We start from the raw sequence: 27,353 nt of genomic DNA, 5'->3' as shown, positions 1-27,353 counted from the left end.
CCTTCAGCGTGGTTTCATGCATTGTGTGCATATGATCTTCTACTTTAATGCATAGAGATCATTGACAGAACTGAAAATATTCCTGTTTAATAACTAATATATAATTTATAGTATAAATAGTCTTTAAATAAAGCAATGACAATAAACTTCACAGATGACACATTCACATTGGGAAACAGCATGTGTTTATTACAGGCCTCTTATTTACACTCCTTCAATCACAATCATATCCACACCACCTTTAACAACATGCCTTGGGTTAAAAATTAAAACAAAGAAATGACATTACACAGGAAACTCACTATAGATATTATTATTATTATATAGACTACAGGTTAGGCTAGCAGTAGCATCTCTTAGAAATATCATACTTATGTTTATCTATGTTGAACACAGATCTGAGATCTTAAAGTAGAAAGGTTATTGATTTTGTTCCATTGAATTTCATCCACAAGGAATGAGTGATCCTCAGAAGCTGCAACTAGTGACAGTTATTAGGATTTGAACAGGAAACTGTTATTCTCTTCAGGCGGAGAAGATGGTCCTGTTGTGGACGGATAGCTTCACTCTGGAGAAAGAGAGAATGAAAGACATTAGTGCTGGGAATGATTTTACTTTACAAGTGATGAACTAATTGATTCATTTTGATAAGATTATTTATGTTTCACTGGTTGTTCACAGTATGTACAGACTGTGAATTGTATGTGTGTCTACTTTTTCATGACTTATTATATTAGCAGACAATGTTGTACTCTGTAATTGAAAAAAAGCTGAAATTAAATAAAATACAAATCATAGATAAAATAAACTTAAACTTAAAACTACACTGTAAAAAAAGGCACATTTTGAACTTTTGCAGCACAATCGACTTGGATGTTTAAGTTATTTCAACTTAAATTATGTTAAACTGACTTTAAAAAATGAGCTACATTTTGTATAACTAATAAAAACAAGTTTAACATTTCTTAACTTATTTTGATGAGTTAAAACAATGTAAAAACATATGTTGTCATAACTTATTGAACATATTTTTTTTTTACAGTGTACCTGAAATAAAGCACATTGAATACAATTAAAATAAATAAAATAAATTAAAGCTAAATAGGGATATTTTTTACAAAATTAATTAAAATGAAATGTGAAAATAAAAGATAAAAATGTCAAAAATCCAAAATAAATGTTTGTGTTTACATATTATTTATAATATGTAAACACAAACGTTTATTTTGGATTTTTTAAATTTTTATCTTAACTGTAAAAAAAATATTTAGAAAAAAAGTTACCTGGTTGCCTTCATTTTGAGTTCATTGAAATTAAAATTTTGAGTTAATACAATGAACATTTTTTGAGATTCGACAACCTTTATTTGAAAGATTATTAAAAGATTTTGTAAGCATATTGGGTAATAATTTCTGTGTTTTATTTCTGATGACGCAGTGAAACATGCCAAATTGTGCTATTTTCATGATTTATCACATTTTTAATGTGGTTCAGATACAAAAATATTTTGAGTTTCTATTTATTAAACAAATTTCCTTCATTGTATCAACTCAAATTTTTAATTTCAATAAACTCAAAATTTTAAGGCAAACAGGTTACTTACTTTTTTAAGTTAAACCAACAAAAACGACCACAAATTTTTTACAGTGTTTGTGTGTGTACTGTATATAATTATTATGTACAGTATATATATTTAAGAAATATTTGCATGTATATATATATATATATATATATATATATATATATATATATATATATATATATATATATATATATATATATATACATGCAAATATTTCTTAAATTTCATGACACAATACAATTTTTTTGTTATTGTTAAAAATATTTTCTTTTTTAAAATAAATCTGAAATAAATTAAAATATAAATAGCTGGAAAACGTTTTAAAAAATTGCCTAATTGGTATGCATATTACCAATAAAAAAGGTGAAATAGACACTATTAAAAATGACAAAAGCACATAACGAAATTATATAACAAACTTTAACTAACAATGTTCATAATAGTGTATTAACAATTCTTAAATTAAAGCATAACATAGAAGAAATTCGAGTGAGCGCAGATTTACTTCTAGGTGTTAGTTTCTCAAAGGATACCATTTTTAGTTTTAGTGCAGACCCCTTCATCAAACGCACCTCATTCACAACTGGGCCGCTGTCCGCGCTGGCGTGTGCCCGCGATCTCGTTGCCGTCTTTGTCCACACACCAGCAGTACCCGGTGCTGTGCCAGCACTGCAGGGGCAGATAGTTGCCCTGCTCGTCACACCGAGGAAAGAAGACTCCGGGTCTCACCAGCCGCTCGGACTGCAGCTTACACTTGCTCTCCACTTCAACAGCTGCACAGACACACAGGTGTGTTAAACGGCGATCCGTACGGCTCACTGCCATCAGCTTGAGCTCTGTGTGTGTGTGTGTGTGTGTGTGTGTGTGTGTGTGTGTGTGTGTGTGTGTGTGTGTGAGCGTCTCACCTGATTCAGGAGAGGTCTTCACCTCCATATCTGGTTCCTCCAGCAGAGACAGACCCTTCATTGGCAGATTCATGGTCTTCGGCATCATTCGAGCACCTTGTGACAGAACATGAAGAATTCATTCATTCATTCAATTCATAATGGACAAGAGATTATATGATGCACTATATGGAGAATGTTGTCACGTGCTTTTGTCATTTTTAAAAATACTTTAATATCATAATAGTTCTACAATTGCAATTCTACTTGTAATTTTAATACATCAACTAAAAAGCTTTTATTATAATATAGTAGCTTTTTTAACTAATATTTAAATTTTTTATACTAGCTTTTTTATACTAGCTTTACATCAATTACCGAAAATGCTCATAATTTATATATAGCATTTTTATTCATATTTTTAATGTATAAATGTGTTTTTAATATTAATGTAAATAATTACAATATACTTTTACTATTTAATTTTATTATGTCTATTTAGCTTTGAGTCAATTACATTTTTATTTGTAATTTTACTACATCAACTTAAACATTGCAGGGTCATCATTTTTAAATATATGTAAGATTTTATTTTATTTTTTTATTTTATTTTATTTTTATTTTGTTTTATTGATTTTGTTATGCGCTTTTCAATTTTAAAACATCTTTAACATATTCATATTTTTATTTAGCTTTAAATTTTATTTGTAATATATACTTTAACATAAACCTATACTATTTTTGGTACATGAATAAAATAAAACTATATATATATATATAGAGAGAGAGAGAGAGAGAGAGAGAGAGAGAGAGAGAGAGAGAGAGAGAGAGAGAGAGTTTGATTTTATTCAATAACCATAAATTCTGCTTATATATTAATTATTTATTTCTCTCTCTCTCTCTCTCTCTCTCTCTCTCTCTCTCTCTCTCTCTCTCTCTCTCTCTCTCTCTCTCTCTCTCTCTCTCTCTCTCTCTCTCTCTCTCTCTTATGTTCTGTATGTTGGTGACTGTACCGTCCAGTTGTCCGCTGCCCTCTCTCTGGTTTGTGTAAACTGGGCGCAGTTTCTAAAGAAAAGAATAAGAAACAGATATTCAGAATTGAATGAACAAAAAAACACGCAGCACTATTGAGCATTATTATGGTTTTCTGTTTGTCCTCACATGAAGTGGGGAGCTCTTTTTCTGGTCGGCGGTCTTGTCGGAGGTCTCGTCTGTGAAATCCTTCAGCAGGGCCATGCTGTTCATGGGGCGCTGCATCGCCTTTGCAGGTCCAGCTGACGGACGGAAGATGACAAATGTTACGGACATGCTCATTTGCCTTTTAAACTAATATTTTAGAAAGATTTGAGCCGTTTATTTGATGAGAACTACGATAATATGCATGGATAATTTGATGGTATGTCTACTTGTATTTCTGTACATTAACAGTAAAGCAGTCCGTGTTTGATGTTCTCTGATACACTGGTTTAATATGGTGGTGGTTAAGGAGAGACCCCTGTCATGAGTGTAAAGCGCTTTGGGTGTACAGTATGAAAGCGCTATATAAATGCCTCATCCATTCAATATCCGGGGTGCAGCCGTGCTCAGTGTCGCACCTGAGATCTTTCGGGTCAGCTCAGCCTTCAGCTTCTCCTGGCTGCTTGACAGAGCATTGAGGTGCTCCTTCTGACCCCAGACGAAGTAAGCGGTCAGGGCCTGACCCGCCAGCAGAAGACAGGCCAGAACCGTCAGTGCGGTCACCTTCAGCGCCTTTCCATTGGGGTTCCTGCAGATGGAGACACAGGACAACACACACACACCATCAGCCGTGGGTCTCTGCTCTTCAGGGGAGTTTCCACACTGAAGGTCACTCGCTGCTGTGGGTGTTTATCGCTAATAACACCTCTGTCCAGCACAAAATATCTATTCCCCTTGAGGTAATATGGAATATTTATATGACTCACTTCCCTGTTTTGAATTGTTAGAGATCCTGGGAATTTCTTTGTGGGTATTTAACTATTCATTTAGTTAAATATCAGAGAGAGAGAGAGAGAGAGAGAGAGCATCCCTGTAGGGACTTTACAGAAAAACAAATCCTGCTTCTATTTTAGGATTACTTCAAATGTAAATGTGATGGTTTAAATTCTTCACTGATTCAGGAAAACTGAGAATAAGCGAGTAATGAATGTCCAAAGCAGGGATATTTTAGTAAGCCAAAAACTAAAATGAAAACCATAAAATAAACTACAATTTTAGTTGCTTGAAATAAATAGTGCTAACTAAAATCAAATCAAATAGAAAACATAAGCAATTTTATTTTACCTATAGTTGCTAAGGCAACATTTATTTTTATTTAGTTCAACATGGAACAATAACTGAAACAAGTTCATAAAAACTATAGACAGACACATACAAATAAAAAAAACGAATATTCATATGAATAATAAGAAGACAGGTGTATATAAAAAGGCAAAAACAAACTACTCCTACAATTTAAATGAACATTTGATATGATACGTTTTTTTATTATTATTATTGTATTATTATATTCAGTTTCATTGTTATTAATTGACAGACTACATCGAATTGTATGTGCAGTTTTTAAACAAATGTATTTGATCGATTTTAAATAAAATAATGAAGACAAAAAAGTGATTAAACAATAAAGCTCCTAAAATATATAGTTAAACATTTAATTTAAAAAAATTTAATTAAAAAATAAAATCTTGAAATGTCCATGTTTTTGTCAACAGCTCATCTTTATGATCGTTATGTATTAATCTAAATCCAAAGGACAAAATCTATCACGAATTATTTAGAATTTGTAATAAAACAATAACAACAACAAAACTTGTTCAATAAATAAACAACCAATCATTAACAGCAGCGCGTGTGACGTCACTGGTAGCGAGGTAGAGTTTGGTTTCCAGTTTTCCGATTTCTCCTCTTTTGGGAATTTTATAATAAGTAAGATATGTACTAAAATTAGTTTATTGCAATAACGATTCATTTGCATTAATAATTCATGTTTTTACACGCACAATACTGGAGTTTTGCATGTAAGAAAAAGTTCCACGAAACATTTAACCTCACAAATAATATTATAGCCTAATTATAATCATGCACTAATACCATGTAATACTATATACTGACACTAACAAATAATTTTATTATGTTCCACAAATAAATGCATGCATGCATAAATAAATGCTTGCAGGCATTATTAAATAATTAAATAGTAATATTTAAAAAATATTGATTTACCGTGCTGGTCCGCGGTTCACGGATGTGTCTGACGGCACGCGCTGAAGTAGTGCCTCGTTTTGTTGCTCCATCCCTGTTGTTTCTTGAGTTGAGAGTGAGTGAGCGTGTGTGTTTATTCCTCTAACTCCGAATGAAAGTCAGTGTCACTTCTAGAAGGTTTTATGCAGCAACGAAACCAGCTTTTCAGGATGTCCGTGGCGGAAAGCCCCCAATTATACAGATGTAAACCTAAACCTGATGCTGATTCGGTTCCCCACATCTCAAATGTCATTGGCTGATGAGAGGAGCGTCATTAGTTGATGGAGAGACTGAAACTTCAACTAATATGCGGCCCACGAGAAAATGCTTGATTAAAACAGTGAACATTTATATATTTTATTTGTATTATATTTTTTATTAGCAAAATGATACAATATTTCAGAAAGGGATTTTACATCAAATGGTTGACATTTTTAACAACTCTTATTATTAAATCAGTTAAATCACTATAAAAGTGATGTTTAGATCATATGGATTTAGGATCATATGTTAAATAGCCATCAAAGAGTGACACTTCTATTTCTATATTCTGTCTTTTACATTATATACAAAATGTATATTAACGTAGGCGTTTTAAATGCATATTGAAGCTTGCATAATGTATATTTTATGTACAATGCATGATGAGTAAATTTATATTAAGTTATTATAAAGTTTTATATACAGTTTTTGCAGTGCTGTAAAATGTTATACTGTGAAATAAAAACATAAACATAGTCAAATGTGAGTGAATTAGCGGAGGTTCTGCCAAGATACAACTGATTTATGCGTCCAGTGCTTCTGATTGGACACCGCAGAACAAAACATAACACAACATTCCTTTTGCAGAAACATATGCCCTAGTGGTTTTTCCTAAAACACAGAAGTGAGAAATAAAGAAACAAGTCCTCAAAACTCCACCATCCTTTTCAAGAGTCAAATGCCAAAGTGAAATCAGACAGTACATGGTCTTTAGATTTACTAAAACTCAGATTTATTTATCAGAAATGTTGTGTTGACGCCATGTGTTGTGTTGTGCCAAACATTGCATTCAACATAAGAACAACTAATCTGTATATTAATAAATGTTGAGATGTTTGAGGATCACTAAAAGCAGACCATTGAATGAAATCATCAATATGCACATAATCTTATACATAATGCACTACATTTTTACATAATATAAAAACACAAAACAGATTTTTGTTTCAAGGAAAGCAAAGGAAGATGATAATATCTGCACTTTCACTTTTATTTTTGATTTATTTGAATATAAGTAAAACTTCACAGTTATTGAGAACTATTTGAACTATTAAATCACTTTTCCACACTGAAAAAATAAAGTATCATTTACTTTAGCAAGTATTTGCATGCATATTTTTAAAGTAAATTTCACATGTGGAATTAAGAAAAATCTACTTAACTAACTCAAGTCAAATCAACATAGAAAATAACTTTAACTTAGACAGTTCAAATTGAGTTGACTTAACTTAAAAAAATGTGAGGAAATCTGTTTCCTTAAAATGATTTAGTAATAAACTGCATGCATAATTGAAGAAATTAAGTTATGTGAACTTGACAATTGCACATATTTTTATTTTATTTTTTATTAATATTTTTCAGTTACATGATATACAAATATTCTTAAGACAACAGGTTTCCTTTTTTTACGTTAAGTGTACTGATCACTTTTACCGATTCAAACAGAGTATTAACTTCAGGTACACTCAAAAAAATTATTCTAGCTGTTTGCTGAGTTTATTTAACCCTTGTATGGTGTTCGGGTCTGTTGGACCCGTTTTCATTTTTTATCGAACGACAAATGATACGATTAATTATTTTTTCAAACTGAGATTCATTGGCCTTGGCTCATTTTCTGTGAGGAATATATATCAGAATATATTTCAATGACCACACACTGTACACCCCCCCCCCCTACACATTTATATTACACACAGGATGTTTGGGTCCACTGGACCCGGGGCTAATAAAAGTGTGGAAATTGTATGGTCCTGTGTAGCTTTACTCTGTCCTCCTCCTGTCAGGGCCTGCTGTTAGTCTGTGTGTGTTCATGTATATGGTTATGAGGACACAAATGTGTATAATGACATGAATATTACTACGTAAATATGGTATATGACGCCATCTGTGTCCTCACACTAAAACATACTAAATGGTGTTTTTTGAAATTTCAAAAAATGTCAAAAGTTTTCTGTGATGGGTAGGTTTATGGGTATGGTTGGTAGGGGAATATATTATACAGTTTGTACATTAGAAAAACCAGTGTGCCTGGAGAGTAACCATACACCACATTTCCAAGTGTGCATGTGTGTGTGTGTGTGGTATAGGTGTGTGTGGGGGGGTTGTGTGTGTGTGTGTGTGTGTGTGTTATGGTTGTGTGGGTGTGTGTATGTGTGCGCATGAGTGTGTGTGTGTGTGAGAGAGAGAGAGATTGTGTGTGAGTGTGAGAAAGTAGTTACACGAGTGAGTTTTGTTTACCCCTGCCATTCCCACAGGAGGTAGCAATTCTTAAATGTGATATAACAAAAGGTAAAGAGAAAATATTAACGATATATGCTGTTTAAATTGCTTGTAATTGGGATGAAGTAAACATCGGTTGAGTATTTTAGCATAACATTTTAGTTTGAGTTGAATTAAAAACCCAAAAATGCAGCGGGTCCACCAGACACACGAACACTGGCTGAGTAACACAAATATGAACACCACACAAGGGTTAAATAAAATAAGCTGAAACAACACAAATCGTTAGTTTTTTACTTAAGTGTCATTTTACTTGATTTTCTTAGGTTAAATGAAATAAAATGTGTTAAATGTTAAGTTAACCTAAACCATTTGTGTTGAGACTACATGAATCATTTATGTTGCGCTGACTGAACTGGGCAGTGTATTTCTATTTCCCAGCATGCTTTGCATAAGGATGTCTCAGGAGAGTAAATGTTAAAATGAAGTGCTGTTTAATGTGTTTTTAGGGAAGGGAAAGACCTGTTAAGGTTTTCATGTTATATTTGACAGTTATATTTGACATTTAAAAGTTGTTATGTTGTGTTAATTTTTTTGAGGTTACTATTATCGTGAAGTGTAGATCTTGTGGTTAAGCTATGCTTTTCTGAAACTATGCTAATGCCAGTGATGAGAGATGCTTTACTTGATTATATACTTGCATGTTACAATTAGCAATTGATCAAGCGTTGTTGACTAATAATTTTTATAGAAATAAAGAAAACGAATTCATGTGACACAGCTCCCATAGAATACATATGGGCATCAGTTCTATCCCTCTCTATCCTACTTTATCTAAATGGATTGACATAAAATAATTTAGTCAAAACTACTAAAAAAAAAATTAAGTTAATACAACAAGAGTACAACAAATTTGTGTAGTTGAGCTGACACTATTAAATTAAGCTGTGCCCAAAGTAAATAAGTTGACCCAACGTAAGTACATTAAATTGGAATAACAGAATTGCATAATGCTGAAATAAAGCAAGTTAATTATGTGGAAATACTTTCCATGATTTTTTTATGTTCATTCAAAGAGTCTTTTTTTTTTGAGTGTATAAAAATACTCAACTTGAGCTGTCTGAGTAATAGTTATTTTCTTTGTTGAATTGACTTAACTTAATTAAGTAGATTTGACTTAATTCCATATGTGAAATTTACTTTATAAATGGGCATACAAAAACTTGCTATAGAGACTTAATTTGAACAACTTTAAAGATGATTTTCTCAATATTTAGATTTGCACGCTCAAGCTTTTCAAATAGTTTAATCTCTTTTGAGTTGTCCTCTCCAAGAAATTGCTTGTTGGTCTAACTTAATAAAATTATGACACCTATTTCCACACAGTTGACCTGATTTGTTTGAACTTAAACTGGGTTAATTGCACTGATGAGTAAAATTCATCCTAAGTGAATAAGATCACACACACTGTAAAAAAAATATTTAGAAAAAAAGTTACGTGGTTGCCTTAAAATGTTGAGTTCATTGAAATTGAAATTTTGAGTTAATACAATGAAATTTTTTTGAGATTTGACAACCTTTATTAAGATATTATTAAAAGATTTTTTAAGCATTTTGGGTAATTGTGTGTGTTATTTCTGATGACGCAGTGAAACATGCCAGATAGTGCTATTTTCATGATTTATCAATTTTTTTATGTGGTTCAGATACAAAAATATTTTGAGTTTCTATTTATTAAACAAATTTCCTTCATTGTATCAACTCAATTTTTTAATTTCAATAAACTCAACATTTTAAGGCAACCAGGTTACTTACTTTTTTAAGTTAAACCAACAAAAAACAACCACTTTTTTTACACTGCAGGTTTCCTTTTATGTATTCTGTGAATGTTTCTTGAACATGATTCACTTCTGATGAGCCACAGTGCTGTTGCTGTTCAGGCTGGTGCCCTTGTGTGTTTTTAAGAAAATGGAAAGACCTGCTAAAGTTTAAGTGTTTAGTGTTTAGTTATTTTGAACATTAATCAGAGTTTGTAGAATATTTGAAAAGCAGGTCATCAACCCAAGCACATGTTCTTACACACGGACACTTCACCACAACGGAAACCCCTAAAAACACCAACATAACAGAACATTAAACATTAAAAGGTCTCCATTTTCTCATAATGTTAAAAATGTATAACATTTTATTTAAACATTTCCTCTCTAAATTCATCCCCTTTGCAAAGCATGAAGTGAAAGTCCAGTTTGTTTAGGTTACTTGATTGAAACATGTTATTTCAAAATAAATACATCAAGTTAAGTCAAACAGTACTGTTGACAATTTAACATGGAGCAATCACGTTTGAACAAGAAACCTGGTAATGGTGTTACATCAAGATGAATTTCTTAAATAAAGATTTGACATAAAGATTTGAAATACCTTTTTGAGTGTATCCTAACAAACCATAATGGATAGCTTATTTATTCCATATTCATTCCCATTTATATCCCAAAAAAGTCATTGAATTAAAAAATATTAAAAAAAAAAATGTCTCCAATTGAAAATTTTCTAGTGACTGATCACATCTAAATTTTTCAGTTGGCCAAATTGAATTTCTGTGAATTAATGCAATTTAATTAACAGAAATTCAATTTGGCCAGCTAAAAAATTTCGCTGATCAGTCATTATAGTCATTACAGTGTGGGAGATACACATTTTTTTTTTTAATTTCCTCTTGGAGGTATAAAAATAGATTAGCTAATGAACTCCATTAGTTTTGTTAATATTGCATTATCATTTGTTCCTGTTATTCACTGATGACGGAACAGTATTAGAAAGTGTTGCCATTATATATTTTCTCATTTCTTTCACATTCACTATTATCAGCATCGACTGCAGTGCTGAAGATACTAAACAGGGTCCTTCGCCTTCCCTAGATCCTCATATATTCACCGCAGACACGGGAATCACCGGCCTGAACTTTCCCTCGTCGCTTCCTATTCTGTTCTTCCTCATCGGTGTCTGATCCTGTTTCCAATGAACTATGACAAACACATCTAAATAACTTCTAAGACTAAATAGAAGTGTTTTAGGCTGCATGAAGAAGGTGAATTTAGAAAAAATTAAACTTGAAGATATTTGTAATGTTGTCAAATCAAATTTGAGTGCATAAGCTAAAAAAAATAAACCTTCCCAAAGATTTTAAATTAATACTTTATTTTCAGACTGACATTTTGACTGACAAGTCTGACATTTTTCTTGCACAACAGTATCGATGTTTACACCAACCAACAAACATTTAACATTGACACACACTTAGTGTAGAGGTGTTAGTGAGGCCAGTAGGGGGTGCTCACCCTGTGGTCTGTGTGGGTCCTAACACCCCAGTATAGTGATGGGGACACTATACTGACAAAGAGCACCGTCTTTCGGATGAGACGTTAATCCGAGGTCCTGACTCTCTGTGGTCATTAAAAATCCCAGGATGTCTTTCGGAAAAAGAGTAGGGGTGTAACCCCGGCATCCTGGCCAAATTTACCCATTGGCCTCTGTCCATCATGGCCTCTTAATAATCCCCATATCCTGATTGGCTTCATCACTCGGTCTCCTCTCCACCAATCAGCTGGTGTGTGGTGAGCGTTCTGGCGCAATATGGCTGCCGTCGCATCATCCAGGTGGATGCTGCACATTGGTGGTGGTTGAGGAGATTCCCCCCTTCTATGTAAAGCGCTTTGAGTGCCTTGAAAAGCGCTATATAAATCGAACGCATTATTATTATTATTACTTAATCCACCTTCACAATACTGTGGATTTCTTCTTAAGTGATTTATTTAACTCTAAGATAGCCTGATACACAAAGGAGTGTTTCAACATCACTTTGTTGAATGTTCTTTAAAGACACCATGAAATCAAAACTTACCATTCTTATTGCGGTATTTATTATAAATGATTTATCTGTGCACATCATTATTATTATTTTTATTTTATTAATGTGCCTTATAATCTTTAATCAAAATCACTTTTCCTCCTTTTTGCAGCTCTTCTGTTCTCTGATGATGCGTTTACTGGCGCGTGGGCGGGGCAACCTACATGAGCTCAACCAATTAAAACCACAACTATCAAAACAATTCTCCATGGACAGACTCAAGTCCCACCCTACATTTATTTTTGATCCTATTGAAAAAGCCGTCTCCCTAGGAATTAATGGCAGGTTTTCAATGTGACAACTTATCCCACTTATTGTGACTTATTATATTTTTTAATGGACAGTAACAGTAAATAAGTTCCCCAAGTCTTATCTACTTGTCAAATTGACCCCTGATAAATAAAGGTGTAGTATGAATGACAACTAGTGGTGGAAATGAATGGAAACGAATTCAACATGTTGTTTGCCCCGCCCTCTCTTCATCAGACTTCATGCTCACGCAGGTTGCCAGTTTGAAGAACAAGTCAATGAAAGCCGAAGACCCACACACTTTAAGTTGATTTATTGATTCATGATGAGTTGACATCGCATTTTAATATGTTCCTGTTCATAGAGCTTTTTAGATGGATGCCAATGCTTTTTAGGTTGGGTAGAGTCTGTGATCTCTGACTCAGTTTGTTTGCTGGCTTCCATGGCAGCAATACGCTGTGTTTTCTACCAATTGGCAATTGTTGAAATACTGTTGAGTAAATTGGCAACGTGCGGTATCACACAGACCGAAACAAAAACAGACATGACACGGAACACACATTTCAAAGTATGTTATATCTGGCCAAATTAGAATATCTGGCCGTAGCATTGTTTTTCAGAGAAACGAGTAACTAAACATGTTTCCTAAATATCTAAACATAGGCTGTTTTAGGGTTTAGTACAGTCAAAACTTACATACAGCACCTTTAACTGTAAAAAAAACAAACAAAAAAAAACAAAACTACTCCTTTAGAGCCGAATTAAGTTTATATTAATGTAGATACATAAATCATATTCAATTAATCCATTAGTCAGCTACATTTCATATTCAACTTTTTGTTATGGTCTGGGAGTAGTCTGCATTGGTAACATTAAGGCAGGAAACTTGGCGAATAGGGTACATTTTTTTAACTATTTGATATCATTATACCCCAGTTTATTAATCAGTAACTATTATAGGCTATTAAAGGTTTTTACTGGAGAGATTTTGATTTTCCTTTTTTTCCCTCATAAATCAACCAGAAAAAAAGAAGAAGAAAAAGAAGAAGAAAAAATCAAGGACAGTAAACTTAGGCTATATGAACAATATACAGTGAGCAAACCCCTCTGTAAAACCTTTCAGAATACAGATAACTTGGAGATTTATGAATCAGTGCAGGAGAAAAAAACCCTCACCCTGTTTTTGCCTTTGTCTTATATTAAATGATTGTATAAAGGTCTATAGATCACGTCATTTTCAAAACGCAGAACTTTTCAAATTGTTTTATGGATTTTTTGTATGTTGAATGTTTTTTGAAATAGCTAGGCTGATTGAATTAACATCTCTACAGGATTGTATTATCCCTGTCTGACCGTTAGTCGTCGCTCTATAACCCGTTAATAACTGTGTGTGTGTGTGTGTGTGTGTGTGTGTGTGTGTGTGTGTGTGTGTGTGTGTGTGTGTGTGTGTGTGTGTGTGTGTGTGTGTGTGTGTGTTTTCTATGGACTTCAATCTGAATGCACACTGATCATGGGGACTTCACTGTGGGGACCTAAATTGAGATCCTCATGAGGAAACAAGTGTATAAATCATACAGAATGAAAATGTAAAAATACAGAAAGTAGGCTAGTGTGTGATGGTGTGTGGTTTAGGGGTAGTGTAAGGGGAGATAAATAAAATACACTTTGTAGGCTACAGTAGCTACAAAAACTATTACGTCTGAAGAGAGATAGTAAACAAGACCTCTCTCTCTCTCTCTCTCTCTCTCTCTCTCTCTCTCTCTCTCTCTCTCTCTCTCTCTCTCTCTCTCTCTCTCTCTCTCTCTCTCTCTCTCTCTCTCTCTCTCTCTCTCTCTCTGTTTGTGTGTGTATGTGTCGCCCTCTATCGTCGAATGCACATGTGTTTCACTCAGCTGGCGTCTCACTGCGTGCTCACACACCGCACGAGACGCCGGAGGAGAACCGGACAGCCGAATTTACTGGAATACCGTCAGAACGGCCTCAACGGAAAAGCGTTTCTCCGGGTGGACGGCGAAGAAGAAGTGACGCAGGACACGCGCTCGCGTCCGGGCGCGTTGCGTTCAGCCCCGGTTCTGGTGTTTGTGAATCAGGTGAGTGAGTATCTGCTGCATGTTCTGACTCTAATCATGTAAAGACAGAGTTCATATCGTGTTCTGTGCGTTTGACACTGACTATACTACCATGGGTACAGATGCCCAAAAGCCACAGCACCTGTTGGTACACGAATCAGTGTTCATAATGTTTACAGACATATTTAGTGTGTTGTTCTGTAGTTAGATGATTTTTAGAGGATCTATGAAGTCAGTTCCCCTCAGATTTTTGTGTAGCCTAATAATAGTGTGGTAAATGGATGCTTTAGCCTACTATATTGCACATCTTTTGCATTCACGTGGCTAGTTCAAGCAGTTCTGATTGAATAACTCAGCACATGATGAGTAAATTGTTTAATTGGGGTTAATTGCACTGTGTGAAATCTGATTTACAGTAGATTCACTGCACGAGCCCTGCCACATGACAGTCCTGTTGAGCTTTTTCAAGAAAAAAATGACATTGGGAAAAACAATAAAACAGATTTAATCATTATAAGGTAGCCATAGCTACACGGCTCAGAGTTATAAAGATAATGCATGGTTTTATTGTATTAAATCTTTACAGTCTGTAAACACTCAAAACGCAAACATGACAGTTTCATTTCAGCTGTATGGCAAACATTGCATTGTGTACAGGTGTCGAGGGACGAGTTAAAAAAAAGTATAGTGAAACATGAGAAAATTAGTGTAATGTGAGGACGGGGAAAGAGCTGCTCACTGTTTGAAACACACTTGAATCAGCTAAATCATGTTCTGGTTTAAATCTACTCATATCAGCAGGTTTTGTGTGAGGGTGCTTTAGCAAATACAATCTCTGTATGAAAACCATTGAGCCTGTGAGGTGTGTGTGTGTGTGTGTGTGTGTGTGAGTGTGTGAGTGTTTGCACATGACCCATGAACTCCATCCACTTCACAGCTGTTGTGTAGCGTAAAGTTTATTTTTAGCTGAACTGCCGTCTGCTGTGTCTTTTCCTGCTTTTTTTTTTTTTTTTTTGGTTCTTTAGAGCTGTTGTGAGGGGTTTAGTTGATTTGTTTCTTTAGCGTAAACAAGTCTTGATTGATTAGTGTATTGATTCTGTTTCCAGTAGCATCAGTCAGAAACATTCATTCTAAGTCAGATAGGGCTGCATGATTAATTGAAATAAGACATATATTGTGAAAATCAAGAAGTTAAGGCTGTAATTTTACAGTAAATATAAAAATGTACTATGTAAAAAAGAAATCCCCCCCCCCCCAAAAAAGTGCACAAAAACCCATTTAAACTGACTGCAGCATTAAAATTGGGCATCATTTTAACTCAACACAATTTTTGAGGAGGTTGGTCATTTAATGAATGACTTTGTACGTTTAAATCAGCGTTGTTTTGTCTCCTCTTTACCCTAAGATGGCCCATAAAACAACCGTGCATGTGTTTGTTTCTGAAACTCATTCTGTCTGTGACTTCATCATGTCTCTGAGATGAGATTCAGTGAGTCAGGTTTATGATCGTCCTGCAGAGCGTGAGCTTCTTTAACCCTTTGAGTCCTTGCTGCAGTGCATAATGACTTGCCATCTGTGTAGAAATACAAACACTGGCATTTGTCTGGACACTACAAACCGTTTATTTATTTTGTCCTGAGGAGAGGCAGGTTGGCAGCTGTCGTTTGGCAGAGAGTGATGGATCGTGGGTAATTTGACTCTGAAATCTTCATCTGTTCAGTGGGGTCTCATTTTGGATGATGTCATCACTCAAACTGTTTGCCCTTAAGGTGAGCAGAAGGACCCCCCCCCCCCCCCACAAACACACACACATTGTGATTTAATACAGTTTTTTGTTGATGCTAATTGTATTATCAGCAAAACAATCTGAGTGAAAGATTAATTAGAGCATTTTGAACATCTGACCATCTGTACAAAGAGTCACATGATTAGTGCGGAAGTGGCACACATTTAACTACATTTGATTAGTCATATACTAATATTGTACTGAAATTATTCAAATTCCTTTACTGATGGCGGTTTGACCATATATTTGCATATTTTTGGCAGTAAAGTAAACACTATGTAGTGTGCAGTGTCATTCTGCTCTGCATAAAATGATGTTCCTTCTCAGTATTTTTGTCTTGTTTTCCAGTACAAATGTCCAAACATTCTTTTATCAAGACACATAAGACACAAGCAACATAACTATTTTTTGCTTTAAAAAATAGTTGCCAATGGGGTCAGAAAAATACACTAAAATCCGATTCATTGACAAATATTTATTTCTATTGTTAAGCATAAACTAATTTAATTTTTAACAATTTTTCAAGACAAAAGTACTGAGGTCAGGTCCGTGTAATGTGTCTTTGTGTCGGAGCAGCACTGAACAGAACAGACATTAATCAATCTGTCGGGCAGGTGGAGAGAGAGGAAGTGAAGGAGAGAGAATCGTGGGAGATGTGTGTTGGAGGACAGCAGCTTCTGCAGAGCTCATTTATCATGCAGTGCCTTGTGGGATATGTGAGGTTACCGTGTGTTGTACGTCTCACATCAGAGAGCAGGAAGTTACACGCTCGCTTACACACGGACGGCTGATATCTCTCTTTCTCACTCTTTCTGTCTGACTGACACATTTCCCTCTGATATATTCCTGTCAGTGTCACTGTGAGGCTGTTTCTGCCCAAGTCAGTATTGATGTTATTGTTTTGAAAATCATTTTGAACAGCTTTGTTAAAGGCATTTAAGTGCAGCACAAAATGGCTTGGAAAAACCCAGTTCTCCTACCTGTGTTGACACATTTCTTCTTCAGACTAGAAGTTGGGGTGGGAGTCTTGAACTTTTTGTTTGGGCGGGCTTAAGGATTTAAGCGAGTTTGACAAGGGCCCAATTGTGATGGCTAGACGACTGGGTCAGAGCATCTCCAAAACTGCAGCTCTTGTGGGATGTTCCCGGTCTGCAGTGGTCAGTCTCTATCAAAAGTGCTCCAAGGAAGGAATAGTGGAGAACCGGTGACAGGGTCATGGCGGCCAAGGCTCATTAATGCACGTGGGGAGCGAAGGCTTGCCTGTGTGGTCTGATCAAAACAGACGGCCTACCGTAGCTCAAATTGCTCAAGAAGTTAAAGCACCAACAGTGAGCATCAGACCTGGACCACGGAGCAATGGAAGAAGGTGGCCTGGTCTGATGAATCGCGTTTTCTTTTACATCATCACGTGGATGGCCGGGTGTGTGTGCGTCGCTTACCTGGGGAACACATGGCACCAGAATGCACTATGGGAAGAAGGCAAGCCGGCGAAGACAGTGTGATGCTTTGGGCAATGTTCTGCTGGGAAACCTTGGTTTCTGCCATCCATGTGGATGCTACTTTGACATGTACCTACCTAAGCATTGTTACAGACCATGTCATGGAAACGGTATTCCCTGGTGGATGTGGCCAAAAATGGTTCAGGAATAGTTTGAGGAGCATAAAAGTTTGAGTTGTTGACTTGGCCTCCAAATTCCCCAGATCTCAATCCAATCGAGCATCTGTGGGATGTGCTGAACAAACAAGTCTAATCCATGGAGGCACCACCTATAATATGTATAACATATTATGATATGGAACTATTGTAATTTTAATGAAAAATAGGTAAAATTAAAATATTAATATTTTTCATTTTTAAATGTTAAGCCATCAAGCTTTTGTTAAAAGTTTAAAGCCCTTTAGGCTACTTTTTCCGCTAATAAGCACTTCTCATGTACAAGTTTAGGAAGTTGGTTGGCGGCGCGTTACTTTTCCAAATGCTAGTTAAAGCGACCCAAACTTAGATGATTTCATATGCGGCAGCATATACTGTGATTCGATAAATAGTGCAGCCCTATCATTTTTTTTTTATACCTTTTTCTGGAAGATAAAGACTGTGAAATATATATATTTTTGCATTAATGTGATTTAAAAAAAGCTTATGTATCCATCTCTTGGAAAACAACAGCCAACTTAAGAGACCCATTAAGACAATTTAACTGAGGATTTCTAAGGTTTGCTGCAACAGAACCCAAGCCCTGCCCCTTATGATTACTCGCATATCATTACCATCACTTACTGTAACGGTACATCACTGATGTTGTGTTCAGTCAGCAACACTACGGTCTGGAGTATGCAAAGTAATTTCAGACCCAACAGGTCAGCGGTCACAACTCTTGAAATTTAGTAGTCAGCAAAAGACAAAAATTGGTGCAAGGGTGGGACAACCTGCCACTCACAGATTGACCCATAGCAAACCACAACAATCCAATCAGTTCCGCATGGACAACATAAAAAAAAAAATATTGTTTGGGAAGCTGTTCCACTCGGATATACACCAAAATAAGGAAGAAAAGATTGCAACTTCCAAATGATGTCGACTTTAAATGTTTAAATGCTTCTAAAGGGAATATGTAGTGCACTTTTACACAAGAATGTGTCCTGCTCTCAGAGGTGTCAGACGACACTGTCATTTTCAGGATCATGTTACATCATCTGACCCGTTATGAGCTCTCGGCCAATCCAGATGAAGGTTTGGAATCATATTTAGGTGAGAGGTCACAGGGCACGAGAATCATCTGCCATCCGACTCAAATCACCAGCCAGCGTGTGTGTGCCGATCTCATTACCCACATGCCCCTGAAACACAAATCTCTGCTGTAATTAAAGAGCAGTACTCACTCAGGTCAGTCATTTCTCCTCAGCGTATCGTCTTGTGTGCTCGGAGTGAGTTTCACGACCTCGGGTGAGGTTCCTCAAATGTCAGCATGTAGTTCCTTTAATGAACAGTGTTATTTTAGTTTTTATTTATATTATTTGTATTTATTGTAATATGCAGTTTTCATTTTAATTAGATTTAAGTGTTATTATAATTTTATTTAATTAGTTCCTGTTTTTTATTGTCTATGTACCTGTAGTTTTTATTCAATATTTCAGCTTATTTGAGTACCTCAAGTTAAACTAAATAAAGTGAATGCTGGCAGATAGATAATTAATATATATATAATTTCAGGTGACAAATGGATTTATGATTTTAGTTTTAGTTAACTGTAATCACTGGTAGTGAAGCTCTTAGATTACGTCATACCATAAATATTATTTTTATTTTCTAAATGAAAAAATAAGCAAAAAAATAGAAAAGTCCTTGGAAAATGAAATGAGTTTAAGTTGAAATACTTATTATTAAAACAAACTGAAAGAAATGAATGCTCTACAAAATATACTTTTTAAAACATCAAAAATAAAATTAACAAGCAATAAAATTACTAAAACTTGATATCAAAATAAATAATAATATAAACAAAAGCTAATTTCAAAAATAATTCTATATATAAATAATACTAAAATAACTGGCAATTAATATACAGTAACAAAATGAGATGTTAGAGAGATCTATTTTTATGTACGTTTTTTCTTCATTTGAGTGTGTGTGTGTGTGTGTGTGTGTGTGTGTGTGTGTGTGTGTGTGTGTGTGTGTGAGTGTTTTTCTATCCTGTTGGGGACTTCAACCTTAATGCACAGTTGCACACTGACTATGAGGACTCGTGTCACTGTGGGGACATACCCTAAATAGGGACACTGTGAGGACGTGTGTGTGAGAGTCTTATCTGCGCCCTGAGGTCTCATACTCTGTGTGTGATAAACCAGCATTCAGTTTCTCTCAGCTTATAGGCCAAACACTCAGCATGTATTTTTTGTAAGCCTGAAGCACACTGTTGTTGACTCAGCAGAGAAAAGCTTGACGTGACCTGCTGATTCTATCTCTGGAATAAAAGACTAGATGTTTCATTACTTCTGATTGGCTTTATATCAAAACCAAGTGAGGTGCCTACTGCCTAGGCAGTATTTGAAGAAATCAGGTGCTCCTTGAAAACCAATGGGGGCCAATTTGACCCCCCTCCCCTAACACTTAAGTTGTTACACAGTTTTTAACACAACATGGGTTAAATAATGAATGATCAATAAACACTTTCTTGCTCTTGCAAGCATATTTTTTTGACCATATGCAGCTTATAAATTGGTTCCATTTGTTTTGCTGCTGTGCCTGTTGTGGGACTGTAAGTGTGTTTAGGAAAGATTTGCTCCGTAATGGTTTGAAATTAAAGAGTCGTTCACTTCTAGGTCATTTTCCATCTCAGTGATTCAGTTTTCAACTTTAAATTGTGCCTACAAAGCTGTTCTTCAGTACAAACGCAGAGCTCTTCAGCTCTTAACGAGGGTAAAATCAATCCCGTACAGTCAACACGTGTAATAAAGCTGCGGCGTCCGTCTCAGCGGGGCTCATTATCTCATATTAAGCAGGACGTCTGTTGTGGTCATTACTGCGCCTCTGTGTTTAATGGGTCTCATACAGCAGTTCATTATGAGGTTTCACTCACTGAAAGGGTTTGACCACAGATGCTTGACCGAATGTTTTATTGCACAGATATGTGTATGCATGTACACTGCTGTTCAAAAATTTGGGCACGGTAACATTTTTGGGAACACTTTAATTTAGGGTTCAATTCTCATTATTAACTAGTGGCGTTAGCATGCATAGTACTGGGATATTGGCGTATAAAACACATATAAATGTAACAACTACCATACTAGCTATTAATAAGCAGTAATTATGAGTTTGTTTTGGCAAAAGTCATAGATAATAGTGGTAATTGGACCCTAAACTAAAGTGTGTCTACATTTTTTAACTGGTTTTACAAGAAGTGTCTTCTGCCTGCCAAGTCTGCATTTATTTGGTCAAAAATGCAGTAATATTGTGAAATATTTAAATTAATTTATTTCTATGTATTTTAAAATATAATTTATTCCTGTGATGCTGATTTGCAGCTCAAGGAATGCATTATATTATCAATATTTAATTATTATATTAAGGATTCTTTGATGAATAGAAAGTTTACTGTACTAAGTTATTGACGTGAACTCGACGCATGCGCGAGAATATGACGCAGCTCCACCGTTCGAATACATGACCCGGAAGATGAAGAGCGCCGCTATCATGTGAGTTCACGTCCGAGACCTACACGGAAGACAATAACTTGGCAGATAAAGCCGTTATTTAGATTTATTTACAAAAACTATTCTCGTCCCTTGGTAAAATTATTGTACAGCCACTGTAGTGAGATGGACTTTGTAACGAAGTCTTTAGTGCCTTGTATGGGTCTTCTGAGTGGGTCAGTGGAAATGTACTGAATGCCAAAACATAATATGAAGAACGAAGGTCCAACGACGTGAGGGTGAATAATTAATGAAATAATTTATTTTTGGGTGAACTAACCCTTTAATGGTAATATTTTTAGTGACCGAGGCTATCTGTAGATTTTGCTGCTGATGTAAATGAGTATTCATCAGTGACAAACTTTTGTCATCAGGTGATTTCAAATAGCTAAATTTTGCCAGATAAATTAGCCTCATCCAAAAATATGTAGTTCTCCGGTGGACAGCCTTCTGTTACACTTTTTTCGTAAGTTGAATACCTCTCGCAGTTCAAAACGCTTACACAGAAGGCAGTCCGCCGATAACCCCCTGTAGCCATGTTACTTTTTTGGGCTTCAAATTTTGGTCTGCCATTATAATGCTTGGAAGATCCATGACATTTTTGAATATAACTGATTGTATTTGTCTGAAAGAAGAATGTCATATACACCTAGGATGTCTTGTGGGTAAATAAATCATTGGGTTATTTATTTTTGGATGAACTATCTCTTTAAATGACTACTGATTTTAGGATATGTCTTTTTCATGTCATGTAACAAAGTTGTTTTCTGATTGGTAGGTTTAGGGTTGGGGGATAGTTTGTACAGTAAAAAATCATTGTCTTTGGAAAGTCCTCATAAAACATGGAAACCCCACGTAGGAGTGTGTGTTTGTCACATGTGTCCTAACAGCTGCTTAATGATTTATGGGGTGGTCTGTGCTTGATGTCAGTCTGCTGTGGGATCAAACTTCATGTAGAGTCTGTGGTCTCGGCTCCTGGACTCATTAGTATATTTCCTTTCGCTAATCACTGAATAATAACTGTCCTTCATGACGGAGCAGGTCACATATACTCACTACAGTCGGTGGAAAATCTGACCCGCTGCAACATCAAACAAGACCACGCTCACTCCTGAGATCCAAATCTCTATAGGATGTTTCATGAGAATTTATCTTTCTGTGCATGTTTGATTTTCTTCCAGATTTAAAAGTGGCATATTCTGAGGCACGTGTGGTGTTTGCCAGCGCAGAACTCGCTGAGGTGCGAATCATTACCATCAAGAAGATGCTTCAAAGTTCTTGCTAGTGTAATAATTCATCAGTGTGTGATTACTAGGGCACTGACAGGGGGTTACTTGGGAGGCCTGAATGAAATTCTATATTCCCTTTTAAATAGAGGTGTGCAGGGATGATGTCAAAACCCGGAAGACGTTCTGAGCGCTGTTTTAGCGACATATACCGGTATCATCAAAATTCATATCATAATAAAAATAAATACCGATGTTCGGTATGAACCGGTATACTGCCCAGCACTACTTGCAGGTTTCTTGGAGACAAATTAAGTACAATTTACCTTGTTCTTCTAATTCAAAAAGTTTTCTCCCCCTGGCTCTTAATGTATGACGTTTCCTTCTGAAGAGAGACTGTATATAAACTCCTTTTTATAAACATCAAATACAACTTGAGTCTGAACACAGCAGATGACGGGACCATTTAGACCAAACAAACAATACTAAAAGTGCATGAAACAAGTATTGTACTTGAGTTACAGTTATCCTCACACACTTGCACACATGTATACAGCCACACGCTCTAACTTTTAAAATAGTGGGTGCATTTTTTATTACTCTTTATTTTACGCTAGTGCGAGAAGCGCATATGTGACTGATGTCAGAGAAACGTCAGTGGGATATGATAAATTATGGTCTGTCACTGCATCCATGCAGAATCGTCCATGACCGCATCATGATGCAACATTTCATTTCAACAGCCTTTAATAAACTGCACACACTCACACCCATAAATGTATAGTCTTATTTTGTGACTTATTAGAAACAACATATGTTTTCTATTATAAACATAACCCCTTTAAAATTTGCGTTTTCAGAATGTGTAATCTACAAACAAAATTCTGTATCTTGAAATAAGTGTCAATACCCAGCCCTAATATACATTATGATGAAGACACTTTTGTCATTTCACATGTTCCTAATCAGGTTCACATGATTGATACACAATAAAAGCACTCTTGATCTTGAGCTACATGACCGTAGCAAGAACTGAATATATGAGTAAAAAAAATCAAACTCTAGCATCATGGCCGACGCCGTCTAGGGTTGGGCGACGTCCCCTAAATTGCCAGTTGACGATGTTTACAGTAAAACATTGCGATGGACAATGATATCATCGTTTGTTTTTATTTTTATAAAAAGATATAATTTACTATACTCTATATTTTATCTCTTTACATAAATACTATTTTCTACTTAAAAACTAATTTCATTATTTTAGTAACCCAAATAAGGACCCGCATTAGGTTGCTCTTGATGGGGGAAAAAAGTAGCTTCCTTCCACTTAAAGGGGTACTTCAGCGCTGGGAAGATGAACCTGTATTTAAACTGAGTCATCAATGAAGTAGAAATGTCAAATTATTTTTGAATTTGGTGCCTTCTAAACTGAGAAAAGACAGAAAATGTATTTTTGTCTCATGGGGATGAAAGACTACAATTCCCAGAATTCGCTGCCCTGTGAGGCAATCCCAAAACCTCCAACTGGTTTACTGTGACTGAGTTGGAGAAGACACTAAAATTAAAAACTGAACGTGTCTGTTCAATATAATTAGTGAGTCACCTGAGTATCACAGCACTGACTGCAGGAGTGAGATAAATGAGCTCTCATGATGAGCTGAGGTAATCGCGAATACACTCGCGGCATACGTTCACAACGCGAGTTCAGTCTGGCGCGTTTCAGTTCATGCCTTTGCAAGCTTAACTTTCATAGAAATTAATTTGAGAAGTTAAAAGACTTACATTGCTCACCATAGCTCCGTTTAAACGAGTGCCTGTAGCTGCGCTGAGCTCTCCCTGCCAGCTGAGTGTTATCTCCCATCCCCCATGCGCAGATTCAAAACATGCGGAAATGGCTCCCTCTGCTGGCTGTAGTCTTTAGCCTTTGGGCAAACCAGGGTTTCCGTTGTCCGGTAATTACCGGACATTGGCCGGGAAAAAAATTAAATGTCCGACAAAATGAAATCTTTTCGGTCAAATTGTCAGATTAAAACTGCCTCTTATCGATACCGTAAGCCTGCGACGTCCTCGCTGTCATGACAGCGCTCCGTGGCAATGGAGGATTGCAATTCTCCACAGCCTGCGAAGTCCTCAAATGTGATTTCCGCGAAATGTATCCAGAGTGGACCAAGCTCGCCAAGATAGCCTGTGTAATCCCTGTCTCGAGTGTTCCTGCAGAGAGGGGGTTCTCGCTGCAGAATCGGATAAAGACGAAGCAGCGAAGTCGCCTTGCGGAGAACAAGGTTATGCGGCTTAAGCGGATTGCAAGTTGTGGAGAGACACTGAACTTTTGATTTTAAGTCGGCAGCTGCACAATTCAGCACTGCAAAAAAGTAGCCAAAATGGCCCGAAACAATGTTATAGGCCTAGTCATTTGTTTGTTCAAGTTCATTTGACAGGGAGTCATTTCACACGGTGGCCAATTTAAATGTTACCAACTAAATGAGACATACTGAGTTTATTATTAAATGTATTACTTGCGTTTAATTATTGCATCTAAACACAAAAGTGTTGTGCAAAGATTTTTCACGTGAATAAAGGCAAATAGATTTGCACACTTTGCTTATAATGCCTGGTCTTGTCTGTTAAACTTGTCAGAAGTTCTCGTTTCTAATCTGCCCTCGTAGCCTATTTTTTCTCTCATCAAAACCGAATACCATCAGTGGTTGTACATCAAGAGCAGGGACAGTTTTTGTGCATTTTATTTCGTGATCTGGCCGGAACAAATAGAAAGTCTCTGCAACGGCGTTAAGCGTTAGATTAAAGCGCTCGTCTGTGTGGAGACTGCATGAGCCGCGAGAGAAATCTGCACCACTGATAACAGCGGCAACGAGCGCCAGATTGCCTCTTATTTAACAAACGAATGAAATGATACTCTTCTAGTTAACCAGAGATGTTTTGTTTGTATTAGTTAGGTTCATCCATGAAGCAAGATGTTTTAAAAAAGTGGTGGGGACATGTCCCACCCGCAAATTACGCCTATGAGTTAAAAAAATTGGTTGATTGACGCCAATCGGACGTTCATGTTTTTTTTTCCATCTACTTGAAAGTTAGGCTAATAAACATGTTGCATATACGGCCTGATTATGTCTTTTTTTTTTTAAGTTACATAAACTGCTTTCAGGAGTTTTTGACCGGCATATCATCAAACTGTCCGGAAAACGAAACCTCTGCCGGTCACTTTGACCGGCACCATTTTTTTCTTGCGGAAACTCTGGGGCAAACATTCCTCCTATGATACAAATATCTAGCCTAGAAATCTAGACGCACCCTAGCGGCAGCAAATTTAATTTGCCCGCAAGTGTGGTCTAGCAACTCTCAATTCCTATCTGAGCTGTATTCCTCAGAATCTGGACGGCCCAATCACATCGTGTAGGTAGGCTATAGAGTCGGCGGGCGGGGCCATAATGACGACGGCCGAGTTGCGTTTGCGTGCTTCTAGTAACACAGTCTTTAGTAAACACAGAAACTGGCAAACGGCGGCGGTCTTTTGAATCAGCTCTGCCCGCGCCTCCGGAAGACTTGGAGTTAAGCTTTCCTCTGAGAAAAGAACAAAGAGCGGCACTGAAGTCATTCTTAAAAAGGGAAGATGTGTTCAGAGTTTAGCCGACCGGATACGGCGAATGTTTAATCAGTCAGCGAGCTCCCCTTCACCGTCGTTGCTCCGGTTGGTGTAGCGCTATCCTATCGCGTGCAGAGGGAGTTTGAAAGACAACCGTTTATCCCGCCCGTCGGACTGAGCCCTGTCTATGGTGAGTTTCCAGACCAAACATCTTGATGTGGGTCTGGCTTGTCAGGCTAACAAATATCATCAATTTGCATCATAGGAGGATTTTTTCCAGAAAAAAAAATGCATAAATCTCTTGTCTCTGGGATACTTTTAATTTTAATTTATCTCTTTACATAAATACTGTTTTCTACTTAAAGCTATATTTTCATTTGTAACCCAGTGTTTTGTATGTGAATATTACCACAGGAGTAAAGCACAAAGCTTTGTTTACACAGGAAATAAATTCGCAGATGTAACATTGCAGCACTGGATGAGAGAGGGAGGCTGAGCCCAATTGAAGATTTGCCAGCTTTTTAATTCTGTTTTGCGATCCGATTTTCCAAGTCCCGTGAAATTTAACAATAGGCCTAATGTTAGTCCATTTTAGCCCACTGGACATCTAGTTTCTTTTCCTAAATCTTGAGGTGGCACTCCGTGATGTCGGTCAGCCAACACGATGGAAGATATCACAACCCTAATGCCGTCACACCTTCTCAAGGCAACTGAAGTGATTATTGAATTTTATTCTCCGTTTTGATTGCAGTGGAAGTCTTGATTGTCCTGCTGCTAAATGCGGGGCTGAATGAACCGGCTCGCTCCCGTATGTCATTGTGTTCAGAGCAAACCCACAAACCCCTGAGCTGCCAAACGTGATAAATGAGCAGCCGCTCTGCCCTTCAGGTCTCTCAGTGGCTGTCTCGAGGGGAATCTGAGCTGTTTGTTCCTGTAGCATATCCAATAAAATAAACGTGTGTGTGTGTGTGTGTGTTGGCAAAATAGGGGGTTTCATGTGGGTCGACGGTGTTGCATTAAGCGTGTTGTGTTCATGCGAGGTGTGTCGTACATGGCCTGAGGTGTTACTGTTAATTTTCTCATCATGGATCTGTCATTCATGATTGTGTTCCCA

The 27,353-nt window shown here is 36.4% G+C and overlaps 2 protein-coding genes across 3 annotated transcripts in view; one reads left to right on the top strand and one right to left on the bottom strand.

The window, feature by feature from the left end:
- Window positions 1-168: 168 nt before the first annotated feature.
- cd74a (CD74 molecule, major histocompatibility complex, class II invariant chain a) overlaps window positions 169-27,353 on the bottom strand; it is a 152,907-nt gene continuing 125,722 nt past the window's right edge. Inside the window, exons 2-8 of one of the 2 annotated variants that reach the window (XM_067456981.1) lie at window positions 5,710-5,812; window positions 4,062-4,231; window positions 3,628-3,740; window positions 3,480-3,531; window positions 2,488-2,583; window positions 2,155-2,355; window positions 169-568 (exon numbers count right to left, since the gene is read on the bottom strand). In XM_067456981.1, coding sequence (XP_067313082.1) covers window positions 2,156-2,355; window positions 2,488-2,583; window positions 3,480-3,531; window positions 3,628-3,740; window positions 4,062-4,231; window positions 5,710-5,780 — 702 coding nt within the window. In that variant the 5' untranslated portion in view covers window positions 5,781-5,812 and the 3' untranslated portion in view covers window positions 169-568; window position 2,155. Of the gene's footprint in view, window positions 569-2,154; window positions 2,356-2,487; window positions 2,584-3,479; window positions 3,532-3,627; window positions 3,741-4,061; window positions 4,232-5,709; window positions 5,896-27,353 lie in introns of those variants that run through there. The other variant, XM_067456980.1, reaches the window with a different exon arrangement.
- ndst1a (N-deacetylase/N-sulfotransferase (heparan glucosaminyl) 1a) overlaps window positions 14,244-27,353 on the top strand; it is a 38,762-nt gene continuing 25,652 nt past the window's right edge. Inside the window, exon 1 of the mRNA XM_067456976.1 lies at window positions 14,244-14,454. The gene's annotated coding sequence lies outside the window, so the exon portion shown is untranslated. The remainder of the gene's footprint in view (window positions 14,455-27,353) is intronic.

This window comes from Pseudorasbora parva, chromosome 11 (genome assembly GCF_024679245.1).
Source record: "Pseudorasbora parva isolate DD20220531a chromosome 11, ASM2467924v1, whole genome shotgun sequence".
Classification (NCBI taxonomy): domain Eukaryota; kingdom Metazoa; phylum Chordata; class Actinopteri; order Cypriniformes; family Gobionidae; genus Pseudorasbora; species Pseudorasbora parva.
This window is presented reverse-complemented; position numbering and strand designations above follow the sequence as displayed.